We start from the raw sequence: 23,823 nt of genomic DNA, 5'->3' as shown, positions 1-23,823 counted from the left end.
CTGGAATATGGCATGGGTGTGTTAGCACATCCTTCACATGTAACTGTGTCTTTTTCTGATTTAGGAGGTATCACAATACATATGACATATTTCAGTTCCAGATCCTCTTTTATCTACTAAGTCCTCCCCAAAAGTATTTGGCCATGATGTTATTTTTCTTATTCTCATTTATCCTACCAGAAATTTCAAGCATAACCCCAAACCTGCCTGACAAAATGTGTTTTGTAATAAAAACTATATTCACTGTTTATTCCTAAGACCCTTTCAGATATTTCCTGAATGTAACATCTAGTCACAGATTAGTCCAATATGTTTTAGGCTTTGTTTCCTGTTGCTACTCATTATGGCTTAGAAATTGTGTGAATCTGGGGTTGTTACACTACTGAAAGCAGGAGGAAGGGAACAGAAACTGGCCACAGATTTCCTCTTGGACCATGAAATGAATGTCAGTCCACCCCATGGTCATGGGCTCTGTTTCAGGGGAAATCCTGCTCCTTGCACTCCCACTCTGCAAGCTTGCCCAATTTTTCCCACCATAGGTCTGGCTGGATATTTCTGCCATCTATTTCACATCCATCATGTGCTCTGCATTCCTTTTCCCAGTGCTGAAAACTTGCAGGTTTGTAAAAGCTGAACCAAACTGATAAATTTGAGAGTAGAAAAAAAGAAAACTCCCTGTTTGGGTGTTTGGTATAAGTGGTGTTTATCCAGGCACATGGTTGCAATCCTGACAAACTGGACCAAAGGGATGCATCTAGGATGGACTGTTTGCTAAAACTTATTGTTTTGAAGACTGAAAGTTAAAAAGTATGAAAGGAAAGCAACAGACAAAGTTTTTCTTTGTGTTAGGTTTAAGGAGAAAGTGGAGCAGATGACTGCTTGGTTGTAACAGTAAATTTTTTGGGTAGTTGGGCTAGGAACAGTTTCTAAAAAGAGCTAGAGATTAAAAGCAATTAACAGCACTACTGTTATTCCAATTCTGCTGTACTTGTGTGTTGATAATCTAATCATGGACCTGTGCTGTACTCATGGATGGAGCCAGCAAGGGAAATTGGGATGTCTGTCAGCACAGTGCTGATGGCAAGAGGAGCAGGTTGCAGAGGACTGCTGTAAGCATGAGCACTGCTGGGCTCTGGCGGTGCAGCATGACCCCAAGCTTTGGGTGCATCCCAGTGGCCACCTCAGGACCATGAGGGACAGGTCTTATTGCACTTTTGAAGCGTTATTGTCAAAAAGCACTTGGAAAGCTCAGGCAACCTTGCCAAAAAACAGTCAGCATAAAAAAAAAATGCAAATCCAGCCTGTTTTTATCCATGTCATAAGTGAGAGGTAATACGGTAATTACTGTCTCTCTTTGGATATGAGACAGCTGGGAGAGAAAAAGATAATCATTAAATATATTGTAATGTTTTTACATTTCAGGTTTTCAAGCTGAGGGGGAGTGGTGGGGTGGTGATTTTTTTTTTTTTTTTTTTTTTTCCCCAGAGATAAAATGGAAGCTCTCTGTTAAAGAAAGACATGTTCCTTGTTTGAGTGAGGCTGGAGAGCAGCAGAGGCAAAGAGTTTGTCACTGGTGTGAGGCAGTGCTTTGTTAGAGGAAAATGCACTGATGAAGCTTTGTATATGTATTCAAGTTAGCAGATAAGAAGAACTATATTGTCATTCATGGCAAAAAAAAAGCTCTGTCTTAATGATTTTTCTCTCTCTGGGGAAACAAATGGGATAGGGGTAAAGCCACCAGGTTTCTTTGAACATGGAAACTACTCCAGAAGTCTGTTGCCTTGGGTCAGGTGGCTGTATGCTGTAACGCTTGGAGTGCTGGCTTACAAACTAGGCAGCAAGTTTAATAGTTTATTCCAGTAACACTCTTGCTATGAAAACAGGAGAATGTTGACCTCTTGCCTTTTGGCTGTATGCACATATGGTTTATGTACCCTTACCCCCAAAGCACTGAACACTGTCCCCACCACCATCATCCACAGAGGTCTGCTGGAGGGATTTCTTGGTAGCCTACATGGCTGCTCCACTTGTCTGAACGGCAGGAAATGTCAGGGATCTGCAGCAGCAGAGCTGTTTCATCAGGGAGAAGAGCTGGGAGCTGACTGGGAGTCAAGCACAAGCCATGTCCTCACTGATGGGACATAGTCCTGCAGGGGCTTAGGCCAGCAGGCAGAGCTGGGTGCTGGTAACAGGGTCCATCCACAGCCCTGGACAAGGTGAGGGGATGAACCAGGTCCATGGTCCAGCCCAGAGCACCAGAAGATGTTGGAAGAGACAGGGCTGGAAACTGGGCTACAGCCCAGGTCCAAGGAGTAGCTAGCAGACAGACATAAGGCAAGGACTGGATGCCCAGTGCTGAACAGGGGGTTTGGGTCCCAAGTGAGTCTCATCAGGACCACTAAGGCCTATTGGGGTCATCAGGACCCAAACAGGTGGTTCAGGATTGGAGCCCAAGACCTCTGGCAGCTCTTACTGCAGGATGGTGAGTCTTTAATGTGAATTTATCCTTGTGGCCCTAAGGGTCCGTTCATGAGGGAGCAGACCCCATCAAATAGTAGTCACAAAGCCCTGTGATCCCCAGTATTGGCACACCAGATATTGTTCCTGGCTAGGAAAGCCACATTCACTCCCTGTTTCTTCTCAAGCAAATGAGCTGAAATGGGAAATGGAAATGAGTGTATTGTTTGTCCCTACCCCTTGTTTTTTCTTCCCAAATGCATATGTGTCATTGCATGTCTCAGCTTCTAAGTAGTGCTCCATAATAAATACTTGATTTCCCTTTGCTTTATTATTTCTCCCCTGCGTTTTTATATCAACTACAAAGACTTAATCTGAAACATACGCAGGAAAAAGGGAAATTATTGCTACTGTTTTCAGAGATAATCAGTTTAATGTCAAATTCATGTGGATTTCTTCATAATGAACAGAACAAATTGAGCTGAAATTCAAACAGTGGGAATCTGAGTCAGAGGGGAAAATTAAAATGAAGAACATTAATATCCTGATTTCTAACCCAACCGAGACCTGATTGTTTCTTAAATGAAATCTCCCATCAAATTCCTCCCACCCACCCAAAAATATAATTAAGCTGTGATTTCCAGGCTGAAATTGTATCTCCACTGTTAACTCAGCAGGGACAACCCTGCATGTTACAGGAAGGGTGGGTGAAGTTTTAAATTATCTTTAGGTGGCCGTATGTGGTCCAGATGAGGGCCACGAAGATGATCAGAGGGCTGGAGCACCACTCCTGTGAAGACAGGCTGAGAGAGTTGGGGTTGTTCAGCCTGGAGAAGAGAAGGCTCTGGGGAGACCTTACTGCAGACTTCTGAAGGGGGCTTACAAGAAAGCTGGAGAGGGACTTTTTACAAGGGTGTGTAACAATAGGAGAAGGGGTAATGGCTTTAAAGTGAAAGACAGTAGATTTAGATTAGATGTAAGGAGGTTCTTCACTGTGAGGCTGGTGAGGCATTGGAGCAGGTTGCCCAGAGAGGTTGTGGATGCCCCATCACTGGAGGTGTTTAAGGCCAATTTGGGTAGGGCTTTGAGCAACCTGGTCTAGAGAAAAATGGTCTTGCCCATGGCAGAAGGGGTGGAACTAGATGATCTTTAAAGTCCCTTGCAGCCCACACCATTATGATTCTATATCATCCTGCATTTTCAGAAAGCAGTTATTTAGAAAGCACAGTTGAAGGTGAAATTCTTCCTTTGGTAGGAGACTGTCGCTCTAGAAGATGAGAGCTGCAGGTTGTTGCAGGTTATGTGTCTCAGTGTGGAAAGGTGAGGATGCTCCAGTTCAGCTACCTGCAAGGTTGGTGGGTGTCATGGTCTGGACATAACTTGGCAGTACAGCAGTGAAAACAGGGTGGAGTTTGATGTGATTAATTAAAAGGAGAGACAAGCAGAGGAGGAGGGGAAAAAGAAAAAAAAAAAAAAAAAAGAGCAAAATGGAAAAAGGAAAATCAAGTCAAGATTCTCCTGGGGATCTCAAGCCCCTTCCCCGATACACCTCAAAGAGTGATTGCTGCTCATTGTAGCCCATTTGCAATGCTGAGCCTTTGCTGCTGGTGCCTAGATAAAGCAAAGAGCAGGTGGAAATTTGGACTGTGGAAGCATTATTGTTGTCATATGTCAATCTTTCTCAAGATTCTCATTCAGTCCTTGATGGATTGATGTGACCAGCATGACTGTCAGATTTCTGCTGAATTTATGTTGCATATGAAGCAAATAGCAAGCAGCCAAGCTCCGGGAAAGGTGGAAACGCCTCTGCTCATCTTGATAGGATAGTCAGAGGGGTCCATCAGCTGATCTATCACAATCTGTCTGAACACTTCTTACCTTCTCTGAGTAACACCTCTGGCTCTTCTTGTGGCTTAAAGATATTAGAGAATAAATAATTTCTCTGTTGTTTTTCATTTTGTTTTCATTTTACAGTTGGCAACAAAGAGTGCCACAATTTCTCCTGTGAAATCTGTCAGTCTTCATGTCGTGTCTTTTAGAGAGATGGTTTTATGGTGTAGGGATTTTTTCATTTTAAATTAGCATGTTGTGGCTGTATGAACATTGGAGGATGGAAGGCAGAGTTAGTGATAATCATTGCAATTCTTAAACACTTTTTCAAGTCTGCCAGTTTATTTTTTCTTTCTTTTATTCTTATTCCTTTTGTAGTACTGGGGAAGGCAGGTTCAGCACAGCAGACTCCCAGGGTGTCCAAGGTGCTGCAGTTGCTTTCCTTGTTCATGAATGCATCTGCAGATACCTAGAGGGAACTCACCAAAATATTCCTGGGTATAAAAATACTTTGGGTTTTTTTTTTTTTTTTTTTTTGAGTACTAAATAGTTCAAAAATAATTGCACTAAAGAAAAGTGTCTGTCTCCTGCAGACACTCTTCTGTCATGAGTACCATCATTACACAACTGGGGATGTGGTGTGGAACAAGAGGTGGGTCTGTTTAAATGTGAGCTCCCCCTGGAGATGCTTTAAATGCTTTGTGTTTTCAGATGCTTAGGGTTTTCTGAAGGTAAATGCAGAGGACTTTGCAAAGTTGAGCCCAGGATGGCCCTGGGAGGGGCAGCAGCCTCTATGACCATACAGAGGCCATCATCTACCAATATGCAAATCTCTTTTATTTGTCATTGTTGCTCTAAATCTAAGACACTGCACTTTTCCCCAGAATCTATCCTTTCTGCAGGGTGCTGAGAGGTGTCGGTGCTTAACACTGTCCTTGCTCACCACTGCTAAGTCAGCAAGAGCAAGGTGCTCCATGAACCTGAGAGATGCACTGATCCTTGCCCTCAAGCATCTCCCTTTCCACTGGCTAGTAACACCCTCAGTCCTGGGAAATTTAGTCTTTGTTTCAAGGGATTCATCAGTCCTGGAGCCTGGAGGCCTCTGATTTAGCCACAAAAGGCAACAGCAATACCACTCTCCTCTCACCTCTGGAGTACGATTAGAAATTATGTTTCTGTTCTATTTTTTCGTCTGGGCTGCTGCTTGAGAAAGGGACGGATGGATTTTGGAGGTGCTTAAGTGTCCTCCAGCTGTTTGGTGGAAATCAAGGGGTGAGAAGCAGAGTGAGAGTCCCTAGCAGCATCTCTCTGCTGAGCCTGTGGGCTGTGTTGTACCATCTCATCCAGCCACAGTCCTTGAGCACTGCAGCTTCTGCTCTTCACCGGAGACATCAGTGTTCAAGAGTGCTTGCTCTCCTAGCACCACAGATGCTTGTAGCTGTGCTCACAACGCAGCAGGGAGTCTGCAAAAGAAATAGTGCAGTCGATTTATATCAGACTTCCCAATTTCACCACCACTGGCATTTTCCTGGCGAAGCTCTTTGGTTTCAGCCACTGTGCCCTCCTGTAATCCTTATATCCTCCCCTGACCGTGGATACCCTTGCCTGGGACCCATTGCTCAGATGGAAGGCATGTGTGGAGGGAGTGGACCACATGTAGTTGCACTGAATCAGCTGGGAGGGATTGCTGCTTGCAAGCCATAAATTTCTATGTCTCTGTTAGGCGACTGTTGGTTTGGCTAAATGTCAGCATTTGGCCTCAGAATGACCCATCCTGATAATCACGTATGAAGTAAAGAGAAATTCCAGGTAGATGACAGCAGAGGAGTATTTTCTGTTTGTAAGGGAAACTCAGCACCCGTTTAGACTAGCAAATCGTGTCTGCTTTTTATTTTTCCCCTTTTTATTTTTTTTTTTTTCAATCAGCCATACATTTTATGCCAGGAAAATTATGATTTTCTGTATCAAGGATCAAAACGTGGGGAATTTAGCTCCTTTTTCTGCCTATGTGCAAAATTAATCCTACTGTCGATTGTCTTGTGGTTTATTTTGCCTCTCTGCTGCCTGGGACTGAGTTAGCTGAGATTTGTTGCAGTGATTTCAGTGAGTGACATGACATTCTTCCTATGGGAGATATTACAAACTGGCTTTGATTTTAGGATTGACAGCCATATAATTGGAAATTCAGTCATTAGGTGGATCAGATTTAAAGAGGAAAAGTAAGGGCAAGGCAATTTCTGAAATCAGAGCAGACTTTGGGGAGTATTAGATCTGGCAGAGTGTTGCTGTAGAGAAATCTTAATATGATGACTGTGAAGGAGGAAGGAAGAAAGCATGACTGCTTGTATAGATACCTAAAAGTATGGCCAAATTTCCACCACAGAGAGGGCTCTCCACACACCTTGGGTAAGAGCTCAGGTCAAGTGAGAAAAGAGCACAAGCAGGAGCAGTTGAGATAATGCATGTTTGTATAGTCAAGGTGCAATGAGATATTAAGCCTTGGAAGGGTAAGTGGTGGCAAAAAGAAATGTCTCATCTTGGGACAACATTTCTGCTCCATGCAGTTGAGAAGGAATCAGCAAGTGGGCAAATATTTATAAACTGATGTAGACTAGCTGTGTATTTTGAACAGAGCTTGCAGATTATAATCCAGCAGAGGTTTGTCCTTGGAAATCATTACAGAGGAAAGGAAGGGAAAAAGGGGAAAAGAAATACTTTCCCTCCCCTGTCTCTGTATAAAAGCATGGGATGTTTCATTTGGCAGAAGATGGCCTCGAGCTTAACAACCTCATTTGCTGAAGCTCCATTTTGCTGCAGTCAGTATTAATAGCTTCTCAATGAATAGATTAGATGCTGCAAGTGACAACAAACCTATTTGAGAGAAATTTAATAGGGAGGTTTATTGAAGTTTATTAACTGAATCCTGTTGGCTATTATAAGAACACAGCTCGATAAATCTAAACATCAGAGCATTTGTTGGAGAGAACCAGAAAAAATACTGAAAATACCTGTTGTCCTCCAGCAAATACGTGTGATTTCACTTTTCATAATTGCATCGTCATTGGAATAAATTGCAATGAGGACATGGAAGACCAGGATTTTTTTAAATACTTGAAAACTCTGCCCATAACACAGAAAAAGACACTACTGAATGCTGGTAAGGAAAGTCACAAAGAAAACTAGAACTTTGGCTCTTATAAAACTACTTTGAATGTATTTTATTTTCCTAGGTGTAAAATGGAATAAGTAAGTTGATGCTAAGTGATATACAGAAGCAGTCAGAATTTACAAACTGAAATCAGTGCAGAGAGGCTATTGCAGTAATATTTGAGTTAAGGAAATGAGTGATTTGCTATGGTTAGTGTAAGGCAGAATACGTTGTGTGGTTTTTTTAATGGACACTAAGAAGAAGATTCACCTCTAACTATATTGGTGTCTGGGCCAAACTGTGCTCCCTGATAGCTCAGACACTGGAGCACCTTCAGGGAATGGTCTGTCTTGTCTCTGGCTGACATTTGTCTCTGCAGGGTGGTCTGAAGTAAAATATATGAAGTGAGAGATGTTGAGGGACTTGATTTATGGCAACTGTGAACGGCAAGGTAAGTTAGGTGCTTCAGGAGGCAGAGCAGTCAGGAGTACAGCACTGTGTTCTGGCCCTCTGGGAAGGGAGCTGTCTGGTTGGCAAAATGGGGAGAAAACAGAAAGATTAAGATTGACTGAAAACACAGCAGTACATGGTATTGTTATAGTTTTTTCTGCAAACAAACAAAAAAAAAGAGGCCCAAGAAAAACTATTTTTTTGGACTGCTGGGTCAGAGGCAATGAAACATTTTGTTATGACTCAGATGTGCTTTTTCTAAGCTATTTATTTTTGTTTCTACTCTAATGAAAAGATGACATCATATGAGAAAGTTAAAGTCAGCTTTCATACAAACCACTCTTTTGGAAGTAAAGATGAAAACATTTCATTTGGAAAGTCCTGATTTTTGAATGGACATTTTTAAAGCATTCAGCTGATTTACTACTCTGTCCAATGAAATTTGTTAACTGGTCTGATCTCCTTTCTCAACAAACCTGCACTTCTGGCACATCTGCTGAGCAGTGAGGGAAAACTCCCCATCCCCAATGTGTCAGCACCCTGCTAAAACGCTCGTAGCAAGGATAGAGCTGATTTTGGCATGTGATTGAAAAGATCTGAAGTCAAAGAAGACACATGAGAGCTTTGTCACCTATGTGGACAGATGATCCCAGCTAAGGTAGTGCTGCTGACGTCCTTTAAGACTAGTAGAGTTGTGCTGAGTGGCATTATTCTTCAGAAAGTCTGGAGGAGCAGTTGGATCCATTTTCCATCGGGTTGAGTAGACCATACAGGTGATTCAAGTTAACCTAAATGGCTTTGTGTGGCTTTGTCAGCCAGCTGCCTGCAAGAAATCATTTGAATTTTGATCCTGAATGATGCTAAAGTCTGGCAACATGTGCTTGTCATCATAATTTTCATTCTTTGCTTTCAGTAAGTGGATAAATAATGCTTGTGTTTAACAAGGTGCAGTTCTCCCTTACAGTCATAACACCAAAACCTTCCAAAAAACTATTTCTATGTTCAGTGTTGCATCAAGGATAATTTCTAATTTAGAAATTAAAGCAAAAGGTACTATTTCACTGCATACTGTCATTAAAACACAAAGCAACTAACTGTAGCTACCTGAATCCTCTCTGTGGTCACAGAGATGGTAGAAATTGTGGGATTTTAATTTCCTTTGTCATGGTTGGTTTCCCAATCGGGCCTTCTCAGTTTGTGAGTCAAAAGTGCAGTCCTCCAGATCTCTCCCTGCACCCTGGACACAGGCTGTTCCCTTTTTTAAAGCCAGTAGGAAAGGCTGGATTTTCAGTGCTTGCGTCGTGCAGCTCCCCAGTGCTGTGAGGGGGACAGGAGCATCTGTGTGTTACCCAGCTCATAGTCACCATCCATAAGAGCATCGTTCCTTTCTCCTTGTGATCACATCAGTAGAAACAGGGAGACTCGGGACTGTGTGTTGGTTATACTGGTGTGGCTGTAGGCAATTTTGTAGAGGTGCAAGCTCTGCTGTTAAGTATTTTTGCTGGTCTCATCACACAAGGAGATGCCTGTGGGTTTGAAGCCTCATCTTTTTTCCAACCCCAAATACATGCTCCCACATGTACACAGCATGACAGGGGTTTGGAAAGTGAGTGTGTTTGCTTTCAGAAGGGTATCTTCACCTAGCAGAACCAAAGGTGGTTCAACACCCCCGAGCTGAAGGCAGTCACACTAACTAAAGCCAAGAGTGGTGGCTGTGTGCTGGGTTCAGGTGCTTCAGGAGATGGCAAAGGAGGGGTTTGGATAGAGTGTTGTGTTGAAATGTAGGGAAGCAAGGAGACGACACAGGGCTATGGGATTTGCTGGGAGAAATCAGTGTCACACCATAGCTACTGAGGATCCAGCCAGAAGTGAATAAATAAAAATAAACAATGAACAACTGCTGCTTGCTGAGGATATTAGGCACATTGCCAGCACCCAGCCAGACAGCTGCCGAGGGCCACATCCTGAGAGTGCTCTGCTGGGGAGGAGATTCAATGTGGCTGACGGGCACCTGCAGCCCTGCTCTTTCTGCTTCTTGGGTCCCTGGATATGCTTTGACCTTTGCAGTTGCACCTGGCCTTTGCTGTGCATTCACACGCCGGGCTGCAGAATAAGCCTCTTTGCTTTCTCTGGCGGTATTTTGGGAGAACATGCCACTTTGATCCCATGCTTGCTTAATTAGGTTTTTGTGGGCTGTTTATTACCCAAGGCCATTTTCACGAAAAGGGAGTCCAAGTTTGGTAGCCTACCTGTTCCTTGTCCTCTTGCCTCTTCTGCAGATCTAACGTGCTCTTTCTAATAGCCCCGGTGGTTGCTATAGCAATGATAAAATGTTATGAAAAACGCAGGGTGATACTTAAATATGTGGCTGATGTTACCTTCTTCTTTCTCCCTCCTGGGAAGGAGAAACCAAAGAATGAGGATTTGTTGCGTGTGTTATTGTTTTATCTAAAACTTTATCTGTAGGCTCTTTGGAGCCTGAATGCAGTCCTTCTCTCAGCATCCTCTGAGGCTGGGAATGTTTCAGCTCTAAAACGTTTAGGGAGAAACAAGAGCCCAGACTAATGAATACAAGGTACATATCATTTTGTTTTTAAGATGCCAAAGGTTACATTTACTGTGAGCTATAGAGTGTGAAGTTTGCCATGGCCAACCCTCAATGATGTGAACCCTCTGTACAGCACTTAGGGCCCAGTTGAGTTTCTAAAAGTATTGAAAAGTAGCTGAGCATGTTAGCAGTAGGTTTGTTTTGGATTTGCATCAGGAGAATTACTCAACACTGCCATCAAAAGTGGCATTTTGATGAGTAAATTAAAAAACCTTAACGCCCTCAGCAGTCAAGGGAGAGGACGGCAGAAGGTGCAGTATTTTTGCTTAGCAGCTGCATAAAAGAATAGATGCTTGTTTTGTTGTACCAAACCCCCTATTTCACACACTTGAGAGAACTGAAGTTGCTTATTCTTTATTTTCAACTTTTTGCCAAGTTTATAGTCAGAACCACATATCTGCATAAAAGTTGCCAGAAACTATCCAGTTCATAACAGCCGGAAAGAACCAGCTCTCTTCAGAGCCCACCGCCCCAGCATTAAGTGCTGACACAGATTGGTCCCTTCTCTCTTGTCACCAGGCAAGACTATCCCCCATGCAAAACAGCTCAACTTGCCCAGCCATGGCAGGATCTGCTTGTTCCCATCTGCTAGGGATCGCTAGACAAGATCAGACTGGGGATATATCGAGCGAGATGCTCTTTCTAGCACTTGCCATTTAAAGATGCCTGAAGCTAAAGCATTCAAAACCATGTGGCAGGTCTATTTTTCTTTCTATGATATCTCACAGGGACTGAGTTGAAGATTGGGTTAAATCTCAAATGAGAGGATTCTATCGCTTCTGGATTTATGGCTGGCATTAACTCTGGACCTTCCCCTTATCTGTATAAAAAAGTCCCTTTCTGAATCTTTTATGTCCTGGCTTGATTAAAAGTGGGATTAAAGCAGAAACAACTTTAATGGACTTAGTATTCACTCTGGTATAAAACTAGTGCAAGAAGACAAGTGGTTCCTACAATCCCTCATTGCAGATTTACGTGAAACTGATGGCTAACACATTATCAGAACAAAAGAATTGACTCATTTGCCTATTAGATACATTCAAGGTTGCTTAGTTAAGCGTTCATATAATGTTTTCTTACAGGAGACACCTTTGTTTCCTTATTTCCAAACACAGCAGCTCATCTTGCTTTCTACCAGCATAGCCAAAAATATCAGGTGAGACAAAACAAGTCTTTTTTTCCAGCTGCATGTGTCAAGGAGCCTCCCTGGCATGCAGCCCCCTTACAGTGCCACCTTCTACTTTGTTCTGTGCTCAAAAGACTGAGTGATATGCTAACGCCATGCACATGGGGCTGGGAAGGGCTAGGGCAGGATGAGGGAGAGGCAGCAGAGCAGTCTGCTCTCTCCTCTACCTGCACGGTCACAGAAAATCACCATCTCAGGAGATGGAGCCAGGCCAGCATATGAGCACCCCAGGAGGTAACTCTGGAGACCTCCACCTAGCCTTAGGTTGGGCCAGTTTGTTTTTTTTTTTTAAATAGTTAACAGTTGTGAGCTTTCATAGGGCTCACTGCTAAGGGCATCTGTACAAGCCGGAGGCCTTTGAGGCTTATGCATCCTCAGCAACTCTATCCAAAAAAAAGAAAAAAAAAAAGAAATGAAAGAAGAGGAAAGAAAAATCAGGTGGTAGGTTGCAGAGAAGAGTTTGTACCCAGCACCCCACATGCTTCACAAAGGTTGCCTCTGCCAAGCCACAGGGCCACCTACACTGCTAAAACAGGCAAATGGGATCTTCATACCCCAGCCATTGATGAAAGCCTCCCTGCCAGGAGGGTTGCTGGTTTGGGGGATTGGCTTTTTGGTCTCTTGTTTGTACTGGGGTTATGAGATGTTGGTGACAGCCAGGTAACCTCAGCCCTCTGACAGCCCTGTCCTGGCTAGCTTTAGTTACCCACCAAAGCCTTACTTTCCTTGTGGAAAGGTTCTGTCTTAACAGTTTAGCCTTGGAGATAAAAAACATGGTGTGTCCTTGAGTATTCCTTCTCTAGGTCCCTACTGATGACAGTGGGAATGGCCCTGGTAGCAAGTTTTTAGGCTTATTGTTTCTTTGGATACTAGATGAGATTTTTAGAAAGGGCTTTTTGTTCCTATAGGTCAGCTAAAAGGGGGAGGGAGGCTTTTCTTCATGGTTGATGCCTGCAATAGGAATCAGGTAGGTCTTAGCATCCACTTGCGGTGATGATGCTGAAACAAGTCCAGAGGCTGCAGCTCCAAGGGTAAAGCAAAGCAGGAGGATAACTGCTGGCTGAGTGCTTGGAAAGAACAGCAAAGAGGTCTGGAACTGGGTGAACAAGGTGTTCATGGGACAAACAGAGAGCTTTGAAATGTGTCACCATGGCCACTGTTGCTCATGATAGAAATGTGTGTCAAAGCTGTGGTGCTCTTACCTTCAAGGGTGGATTTGGGTGGTTGTGGACGTGCTTGAGAATGGTACCAGTGCAGTAGCTGAAGTGAAACTTGCCCTCTTAGGCACGAGAAACAGCTGCTCTCTGATAAGTGCCGAGAGCCTTCAGAGAAGCCTCATTCACCATCCTTTCTTATTAATTCTGCTGCTTTGATTTTAGATGTGTTGCAAAGACCAGTAAAAGAGATCCTAGCCCACAGTGGGAGTTGAATGTGCCGTTTTCTGTTAGTCATTATATATATATTTTTATTCATTTGGCACTTTTCAGAGAGTTTTTCCCCCACATTGTGTAGGCTGCCATCTTCCTTTATTTTTTTATAGCAAGCATGTGGGCATAGCCTTGCTTACACTCCAAGCGACTGGGGAACCACCATAAATGTAGCTTATCTGCTTTCTGATACATTTTCTTTTGCATTGGTTTGGATTTATGCATCGTCAGTAACATCTGTTCTGCTTTAGTGGCATACAGTTTTCTGAGTCTAATTAGCTGGCTGCTTGTAATCAGGACTATTTCAACTGTTGTCATTCTGAATGTTCTTTTTCCCTTTTCTTTAATACCACATTTGGCTGATTGACCTTTTTTGTTTGTTTTTTTTTCTCTGTCTTTCTATCGGGCTGCTCCAGGAGCCATGGCTAATCATCTTATAACCAATGCTCTGCTTCGTCCTCATGGCACTAACAACCCTTATAATACATTGCTTGGGGAATCGGCGGTCTATAACAACCCTTCTATCAGCATGTACAACGCACAAGGTGTGCTGGAGTTTCTCTCTAATTTTTCTAGCGAGAATTCCATTTTCTATGGCTTATTTTGGCCCATTTCTTTCTTTTTCTTTTTTTTTTCTTCCTTTTCTTTCTTTTTTTTTTTTCTTTTCTCTCCCCACGCACACACACACTTTGGGTTTTTTTTTGGAACTGGGCACAAAAAAAAAAAAAATCCCCTTCTTTCATTTTGATGCATCTTTCCATTTTCCAGAGGCTTTTTTTCCATGAGCAATCAAATTCACTTTGAGAGACCCTTGTCAGTTCTACTCAAAGCATTCATAGTAGTTTTGATTTTGATGATTTTTTTTTTTTTCAATCTCCTTGCTTTTGTATTGTTTTGGTCTTGTGTGTGTATTTTGTCAGACATATCCATTCCTCTCTTTGTTGTCAGCGCATTTCCTTGTTAAACCATTCATTTCAGAAACAGGAACACCTTTGAAGGTAAGTGAAGCTGAAATGGCCTTTGCCACCAAAGCTGCTCTTATTTGAAATGGCGTTCAGAAATGCAGTCAGTGGCACACCGGCTTGTGCAGGGAAAAAAATGCAAAATAAAGCAAAACTGCCCTTGGTCTCTAAGAAAAGTGACAGCTGAAGGAAGGAGCACAGGTCAGCTCCAAAGAGCAGAGCCTAGATATTGTAAAAAAAAATGTTTTGCTGCTTGCATTAATACATTTTATATGTGCTACTAGAAAGAAAAAAAAAAAAAACAATGTATAGGAAATCTAGCATACCCTTCTGTCAGCAGTGGAAAATAAACAGGTAGAGTCAGTCGTACCTAATGGAGGTTTTTGCTGTAAAAATTAGTCTCTTGTCACTTATGTGTTTGTCTCTGCTCTGGCTATGTGAAGGGACCATGTTTATAAGCTGATGTCCTGATGCTTCCAGAAGGGAGAGGCAGATGCATTTAAGCAGGACCTGAGGAGGATCTGGGGAGTGCAGAGCTCTGCCAGCTCCTCTCTGTTGGTGGCTCCATCTTGCTCTGCCACTTCCATGGGGTTTTTCTTTTTGTTTTGTTTTGTTTTTTTTTTTTTTTGTTTTGTGTTTTTTTGGCTGGCTTGCAAAGTGGCTGAATCATTACAGAGTAACTCTGTGTTCAAATGTGAGTATGTCAGCACTCTTGTCAGCATTCCACTCCCAGTGAAGGCATCCTTTTCCAGTAAAGGATCTCTAAGGAAGGGAAAATAATGATAGTTTTAATGCAAGCAGGAAAAGCCCCTTTGTACTATACTATATGACTGTGTATTGTTTATGGCAGAAACAGGTACCAAACTGCATCACTAGGGTATGTGCATTAAAAGCAAAAGGAAAGCACACATTTGACCTTTTTTTTGGCTGTTCATTAATTTCCTAAACTATGCTAACTTTGTGCAGTATTTTTTCTTCCATCAATGTTTTTTTAAAAAGGGCTACTGTTAAACATTAAACACTCTGAATTTTAAGAACTTCAGCGTACTGCAAGTGTTGAAATGAACTTTGATGTTCTGTATAGTTTCTTGCAGGATAACATTGATATTTGGGATACCTTTAAATCAAGTGGCAGCAAGTAATCCTGGGTCAGCATCTGACATAGGAGAAGTCCTGATGTTTGGTTCTGGGTGCTCCAGCTGAACCCAAGTGACCTGGGCAAAAATGTGACAAAAAGTTTTTACGTGCATTATAATTTGTGTTCTAATTTTTTAAGACTAGATTCTGATACAGTTACCTGAGATAGAGCATTTTATTCCACAAAATTAGTGAAATTGATTTGCAAGTGCTATTTAGTGCAACACAACCAGATGGGTAACAGAAAAACCTACTCAGGCTTCAGCCCTGGGCAATGAGGAGAGTGGGACCAGTGCTGATCCCGTATAAGTCCCTGAGCTTTGCCATTGGTTTCAAAGGGAGCAGAACGTAACCCATTCTTTTTTAGGAGGTTGCAGGTTAATTAATAACTGTATAACTGATATAGCTATTGCTTTTCTAACTGATTAGCATCCCTGGACAATTACAAACTGTGAACTATAGGAAATCCAGCAGCAGAAACAAAGGTTAGCAAAAAAACAACCAGGCCTAGTGGCCTCAGCAGTTCTTTGGGATTTGAGGTTGCTGTGCCAGCAGGCACGCTAAAGCAACGATAGTGGATTGTAAGAGTAGATGTTGTCACTGTCTCTGGCTGTGCCTTGGCTGGGATCGGCACGTGATGAGGGCACTGCTCGCTAACATCATCCAACTAACTCATTCCACATCACTAAGACTATGAATTTTTTTGCACCTTCATCTGCCACTTCTGGTGCTGGCCATTGGCAGGGGCAGGACACTATAAGAAGCTTGGGGCCTGATCCTGTCCAGCCCTTCCTTTTCCCACCCCCAGTTACGTGTTTGAAAATACCTGCTCTACCCAAGCTGAAGCTGTCCCATCTGCAGTGGAGACTCACCAGGGGCCAGGAGCCCTTAACAACACCCTTGGAAAGAGACAGGGAACCAGACCGTAAAAGGCTGAAGTCCCATCTCCAGGTGGTGAAACCAATTCCTTGGTGGGACACAGAGAGTAGAGGAAGGAGGAGATGGTAGGAGAGGGGTCTGTCACCCTGCAGGACACGCTGAGCGCCCACCGCCTCTGGCAGCTTGTTGACATACGCTGGCTCGGTCTCTTGGATGCAGGAGTTTCTCTCAACGGCCCAACTGCTTTCGTGAGAACTAATTTTAAGAGAAGGCGACAGTCCTGTTAACAAGTTCTGGTCAAACCCCACCGTGCCAAAGACCACTGCAAAGTGGGAAGCTCAGAGTTATCACTGGCTCTTCATCTTCATTTCTTGCTCTTCTTCTTTTAACCCTTTCTTCTCAATAGCTTCATTTAGCGATTCCATTATTCAAACGACTCTTCTGCTTACATTTTTTTTGCAAAGTCCATGTAGTTTGCTGTGTGTCCACTTAAAAAAAAAAAGCAAACTTACCAAAGTTTGTAAAATGCCAGCAGCCCCACGATGAGCAAAGTCATACTCTTACAAAGCACTGTTGCAAAGAATGGACAGCAAAACATTTTTAGCAAGGAAACAGATTTTGGTTTCAACTGCCAGGTGTTGTTATAACTAACAGTAAGTAAAGACATTCATTTTAAGACTTTGGAAGTGACATTGACAGTGCCTGTCTTTTCAAGCATGACTGTTACCAGCTTTACACCTTTCTTAAATTTCTAGACATTGTTTCTTGATTTGTGTTGCACACCGAACATTTTATAATGGCATTGGAAAACGTTCTAAATGTGATAATTTTTTAATAAAAATGTGGTCAATCGAATATTGTGCGTAAAATATTTTTTTCTGTCTAAAATGTCAATATTTTTAACCTGAAATAAACCATGTAACAAATTCATGTATTCTGGGCAGTGGAAATTATTTCTGTTAACTCTCTTTTCTACATATCATCAATTTGCTTTTTACTCATGTTTCTCCTACTGTCGCTGTATGCTTACTTGTTGTTTTTTCTTTCCTTTTCTTCATGCTGTCGTTTAGAGCCCTACAGAGAGACAAGTATGGGAGTAAAGCTAAACATTGCATATCAAATGTAATTTTTTTTAGTTCACTTTTATTGCATCACATATAGATGATGTAGTTAATAAAGGAAATTCATCTCAGTCTTGAAATCAAGAGAATATGAATATACGTGTATATATACGTGTGTGTGTGTATGTATGTGTATATATATATGTTTGTGTACATATATATATATTTAAAGAGATGAGTTTAAATGATGCTTTCTTTGTTTATTTTGTGGATTGTTTACCCAGAGTAGTTTCTCATATAACTGTGTGTATGATTTTTTTTTAAACTTCACACTTTTATTTATGAAGTCATAGCACTTTTATATAGCGTGTTTCATTGCACTCCCCACTCTGTTCTCACCTGCAATGCCTCCATTTTATATCCCCATCAAACCCTGAATCTATGCATTGGCAGCAGAAGCTCAGTGCTCAGTACCTCAATGCATATGTTACTCAACATGGCCATCAGAGAGATGCTGTTGTGCCCGTCACTCATTACATATGCTCCTCTCCCCAAAGTGCTCACTTTTCATTTCTCCTTAAGCATCATGACTCGGTTGGAGAGCTTCCACTGTGAAAATCAATGGCTTTGCTCTATGTCTGTGATGGCTAGTTGATTTTTTGGCATATCTACCTCATTTGTTGGGAAGCCTGGGATATGACAGTGCCCTCTCAGTTTCAGAAATCTAAAAGGTGATCAGCATGTTCGGAGCATTTCACTCAAAAACAAGAAGAAAGACTGCAATAGCACTTTCCAGCCCTTAACATGCAGCAACTACTCCATCGCAGATATAGACCGAATCCTGTATTTTCGAAACGTGCACATGCCATGTACCAAGCATGGTGTGAGCAACTCTTCATCTGAAATTGTCAGCTAACGGTGCCTCTAAACCACTGTGGCTTGCTGGGAGTTGCTTGCCATTTTTGGGACAACACCCCAAGCCCTTAGCAGAAAGTCTGATGTGTTATTTCATGCATCTCTATGCCTACACTCCTTCCAAGGAGGCCTGTAATGCCCCCCCCAAAAAGCATGGCAGTTTAACTGCCATGCTCGATTTTCTTCTCCCTTGCCCACTCGTGCTGTTTTGCTCCTGGACCATTTCCCTGTCATCTCCCATAACGTGCTGGGAAAGAGCTGGGCTCCAGGCTTTTATTGACAGTGTTGAGACACCTCCAGAGATGTGATAGGCCGTTAGTTGTGGGGCATCCCAAGACCTCGTTACTCCTCCCAGGTTCCCCTGAGCCCATCATACTGTGATGGTGTTGTTACTTGCTGTACCTTGCACTGAACCCTCTGCTTTGACTTTGCAAGTGAAGTGGGAGCTATTTTTAAAGTCTTTGCAAGACCCCACAGCAGCTGCCTCTAACATCACTGTATTAGAAAATCCTCACCCGGCCAGTGTGGAGTAAATAATTCTGGTTGTGGCCTTGGGCTGGGAGAGGTAGGGCATTTAGCCTTGCTCCAAAAAAGTCTGAGCCAGGAAGCACTTTGTGTCCCCACATTGCTAATCCCCGAATCCTGCCGTTCAGGCCTTATGTCTTTCCCCTTGCAGTCTGCCCAGAAAAAAGGTAGAGCAAATTTTTCTCTTTTGTCTAGGAGGGATATGCTCCCAAACAAAGCTTGGGTAATGATTAACCTGGGCTGCAAATATCCTTCCCTCAGCTGGGGGGAATTGCTCCCTTCTTCCAGAGTGCTTGGAGCCAGGGCAATTGGGACCAGCCCAAGGTCTTAGCTATTGCTAAGCTCCCCCAGGAATGCGTAGAGCAAAGTGCAAGAGCCGTAGGAGGCAGCGACCAGGAGAGGTTGTTCCTTCCCACCAGCTATTGCCGCATCAAGTCACATACTTGATGACGCTTTCCGTTGTTTCAGTGGGAAGACCTTAAGCCAGTTAGCTGGAGCTGCGCCCTCCTCTTTTGGCCGCGACGCTCTCTCCTCGCTGCTGAGCCCTAGCAGCCCCGGCAGCCTAGGAAGGGGGATTGAGTGTGCACGTCCCGCGTGAGTGTCCTGTTTGTACAAGTCACCCTCTCTTGTGTAATGTTTTTCAGAGGGGCTTCTGAACAATGCCAGGGATACAAGTGTCACGGATACTCTACCACTGAATGGTAATCACGGCAACAGCTACAGCATCGCCAGCGGCGAGTACCTCAGCAACTGCGTGCAAATCCTTGACCGTGGGTACAACCACACCGAGAATGCCCTCGAGAAAAAGATCCTGAAGGAACTCACCTCCAACTACATCCCTTCCTACCTGAACAACCACGAGCGCTCCAGTGAGCAGAGCCGCAACCTGATGAACAAACTCGTCAACAGCGTGGGCGGTGGGAGCGAGGATGACGCCATCGTGCTGGATGATGCCACCTCCTTCACCCATGAGGAGAGCCTGGGCCTGGAGCTCATACACGAGGAGTCGGATGCCCCGCTGCTGCCCCCCCGGGTGTACTCGGCGGACAACCACCAGCCCCACCTCTACAGCCGGCGGCGCATCCCGCAAGATAACAGTGAAAGCTTTTTCCCCTTGCTGACCAACGAGCACACGGACGACCTCCAGTCGCCCAACAGGGATTCTCTCTACACTAGTATGCCTGCGCTGGCCGGCATGCCCATGACGGAAAGCGTCACTGCCAGCACCCAGACCGATCCCCCGCCGGCCAAAAGCGGTGGCGGCGACGCTGACGATGTTTACTACAAAAGCATGCCCAACCTTGGCTCCAGGAACCACGTCCATCAGCTACACACTTACTACCAGCTAGGTCGAGGCAGCAGCGATGGTTTTATAGTCCCGCCAAACAAAGAGGGAACCCCCCCGGATGGCAATGCAAAAGGACCCGCTCACTTGGTCACTAGTCTATAGAAGATTCCGCAAAAATTACACAAACAGACAACAAAAAGCCCCTCCATAATGCTCGGTTTACTGTTCTGAGTTAATCCAAACAGTGGTAATATTGTGTGTACTCCTAAATCTTCATGCTGTTCAAAAGGAAACTCTCGGACTTTTTTTACTGGAATTTTTAGGCCAGCTCGGAGAGGACAGTAACTGCTGCCCCCCCCCTTCTCCCCCGATCCTCCTTCCCTCCAGACAGACTTCATTATGTTAATGAAAGAGATAGATAATGGCACGCTTTGTGGCCTTCTCAAGTTATGCCATGTTTCTTTAAACAGTCCTTGATGCTGTGTTGCTCTTAATACCGAGGACCTGATTTAAGAGGGGGGAAAAAAAGAAAAAAAAAAAAGGCAATGAAAAAAAATAGTAAAAGGCCAAAAATGTGCATTTGAAACTAGTAGTGATGACGCATCTAGGTGGGAGCGCTGCACAAAAACAAGCTAACAAAACTCTTTCTTACCAATCCAGATCACGTCATGGGTTTTGGTCACTCACAACTTGGTTTCACCCCGGCGCCCTTTGCTGCGGGAGCAAACAAAACAAAAACAAATTTAATGAGACGGAAGGGAATCCTAGAATTCTGTGCTAAAGGCATATTTTACATTTTGCTGTATTAACGGATGATAAAAACTAATGGCAGAAAAAGAGAAGTGAACAATTTCTATGTAATGTACAGATACTAGCATTGCACATATAGTCTGCTTTCTGTTCCTCCAGAACTTGCGTCCCTGTTAATGTAGTGGAAAAAAAAAAAAAAAAAAAGAACTTTTTTCTGTTGTGCTGGTCTTGTAAGTTTGTCTACCAGTAGGAGCAAGGTTTTTCATAACTCTTTTTTTTTTTTTTTTAAATTTTGTTTTGCCTCTTCCACTGCTCTTCCCTTCCATCCCCTCCCCATTCTGGTAAAAAAATATCTCACTGGGCAAAAGAACCCAAACATTACTTTCTAAGGACCATTTTTAGTAACACCATCACCATTTCTTTTCAGCCAAGGCAGTCTTTTTATTTCTTCACTGTATAACTTTCTTCAGCTGGCCTGTTGCCAGCAGACCTTTTGGCAGACTAGAGCAGGGCAAACTTCCCCGTTGACAGTGCACAACCGATCGTGACAACAATCCTGCGAAGCACCTTTAGCGAGCAGCCCCTCAGCCAGGCCCTAGGGTCGCATCCAAGGAGCCAAGAGGTTTTTTTAGTAGCCGTAGCGGGGCTTCTACAGGAGATGGTCATTGCCCTGGGGGAGCAAAGGGCCTTCATGGCTCCATCTGGTCGCCGGTGTAGGAACTTGTAATGCAGTGGGTAAGAAGAAAATTGATTGACACATAGTGAGCTAAAAAGTACTTTGCAGTGATTTTAAAAACAAAAAGGAAAAAAAAAAAAAAGGAAAAAGTCTTCTGTTCATTATTTTTCCTAACAGGAAATTTATTTATTTGACAGGATTTTTAAGTAACATAGGCTTTCTGGAGGTAAATTAGCAGCACGGAGTATGAATTCCTTTTCTTTTTTTTCTTTTTTTTTTTAATTTATATTCCATTTTGTACGGTCTCAACAGTTGAATGACCTCATTACTAATATTTGTTGTAAAAGTGAAGCTTGTTTGCCAACCAATAAACAACTGATCACAATTTAGAAGATACTGTATGTATGTACTGTACGATTGATCTCTCTTTTTTCGTTGTTGCTGTTGTTCCTCTCTCCATTACTCTCTTCAAGTGTGAGCCTCCACTCCTTTATGGCATGGGCAAGCAATGCCAGAGAAAGGGGGCCTAAGCTGAGCAATTTAAGCACAAAGGTTACGCAGCTATGGCTGGTGAGAAATAACCAGGCTAGGGGCTGAGAACACCGGCGGTCAACATCTGGTGCAGGTGCTTCTAGGTTGGTAACTGTGCCTACTGTATGAACTAGCCAACGACACGCGGACGATTTGAGTCTCGTGCTTCATGTGTCATACCTTTTAATCATTGTAATCAGTTTTTTTTTTTTTATTATTTTTATTTTGATTCTGCTGAGATTAAAAACTGCTGGTAGCATGTCAAAGAGTAAAAGAAGTCCCCGTTAGGCCTCCTCAGTCATTGTTTGCTGTGTCTTTATTTTCTTGCTCCGGGCGTACACAAAATGCCGTTGCTGTCCTCGGCCACATCGCCCTTCCCATCCTGCCACCACCGATGGCGCGCTGGTGCTTTGCCACTCTGCTCCAGCCTCCCACTTCAAATCTCTTGGGAGCAATTAGGATTCATTGTCAGGACTTAGAAGCCACAAAACAGACTGGAAAGCTTGACAGCAAAAATAACCACCTCTGGACACACTCGGTCCCAATTTTTCAGTATGCAATTTTTTACAAAGTCCTCCCATGTCTTGGGCTTTGGGGTCTGGTGCTGTTTCTATCCAAGCTGCCTCCATACAGCTCCCATCAAGCTGGATAAAAGCCAACCGCTTTGGAGCAGGCAAGTGATTCCTGTGTTAGACAATATGTTCTCAGTGCTGGAGGATAAATGCAGGAGTGGAGCAACTTGGCTCCATTCTGGGGTTGACCTCGTGTGGGGCAATGCCGCTTGGTGCTGCTCAGCAGGGGCTCATCACAGGAGTAGAACCAGGGGTGATGGCATTTGGCGGTATTCATTGCCTATAAAAAAGTCTGGTTTGGGTCGCCTGAATCCTTCCTGCAGCCAGGCACTAAGGCCAAAACATCTTGGAGAGAAAACTTAATTTCTGACCAAGCACTGAACACAGGTCTTGCCAGGTATAAGTTTTAACTAGGGAGTGTTGCGCATTGGGAGATGGGGAATCACCTGGCTTCATAGCAAAACAGCCACTGGCCAACCGAATCACACTCTTACTCTTGATGCTGCTTCCCTGTTTCATTTTGTCTTCCATGCCAGCAGCAATGGAGCTGGGCTGTGTGTGGTAGACCTATGCATGCGGGCAAAGCAAGTGTTTCAGACCCACATGATCACACCAACCCATGTAGCAGTCCAATGGAGGCAGCTGAGGCTTGAAACACTTGAAGTACCTTTTATTTTGGAGAAAATAAAAACTATTTTACTGTATTAGACTCAAAAAAATAGTTTTCCAGGGATATGGCAGGCAAATATTGCCATGATAAGACAGGAGGCAGGTGGTCAGCACGAGTGATCCAGCATGCCTGAACCAATGCAAGAACAAACCAGTAGTGGATTTGCTATGGAATGATTGTGTCCTACTGAAGAGTCTTTGACTTTCTTTACTCTGAATGGTCATTCTTCCCCAGCCTTCCTGTATATTTTGGATTTATCAGTGAACAGACTGTTTTTCCCCACTTCTCTATCCTTCCTCACTCAAGCTTCTCTCTGCCAGCCTACCATATCTATTAGCACTTTGCAAAAAAAAAAGCTGTTTATGTTCAAGCTGATTATTTCCATCCCCAGGCTGTTCTGGCACCATAGGATTCACTGTTGGTGCTTCTTATAGCTTTGGAAACTGCAGAATCACAAAACAGAGGGGAAATAGATATTAATAGTTATATTGAGCCAAAACCGGCTTAAGACTGTAATTTAGTTGGGGGGGGAGCAGGATGGGGGTTATTTTTGTCATCTTTTTCCCCATGAAGACAGGCTTTTGTTGTATGAGATAGCTGATTAAGGACATGATGAATGTTTCTGCTCGTGGATAAGTAGCTTGGTAGATACAACTCTTACGTCACTGGCAGTGTAGCGCTGTCTTCTGTGTGGACTGCAGCATGCAAAACTCAAGTCAGTGTTAAGTCTTTGGTGCCTAAAATGCTCCTG

General features: G+C 43.4%; 1 protein-coding gene across 1 annotated transcript in view; it reads left to right on the top strand.

The window, feature by feature from the left end:
• Window positions 1-20,035, top strand: part of LPHN3 (latrophilin 3) — a gene marked incomplete at its 5' end in the record, with an annotated part of 170,479 nt that extends 150,444 nt beyond the window's left edge. Inside the window, 2 exons of the mRNA XM_008935601.1 lie at window positions 13,523-13,651; window positions 19,230-20,035. Of these exons, the coding sequence (XP_008933849.1) occupies window positions 13,523-13,651; window positions 19,230-20,035 (935 nt within the window). The remainder of the gene's footprint in view (window positions 1-13,522; window positions 13,652-19,229) is intronic.
• Window positions 20,036-23,823: the final 3,788 nt, after the last annotated feature.

The sequence above is a fragment of the Merops nubicus genome, unplaced genomic scaffold (assembly GCF_000691845.1).
Source record: "Merops nubicus isolate BGI_N331 unplaced genomic scaffold, ASM69184v1 scaffold1502, whole genome shotgun sequence".
NCBI classification, from domain to species: domain Eukaryota; kingdom Metazoa; phylum Chordata; class Aves; order Coraciiformes; family Meropidae; genus Merops; species Merops nubicus.
The sequence above is the reverse complement of the archived record's forward strand: the minus strand, read 5'-3'. Positions and strand labels throughout refer to the sequence as shown.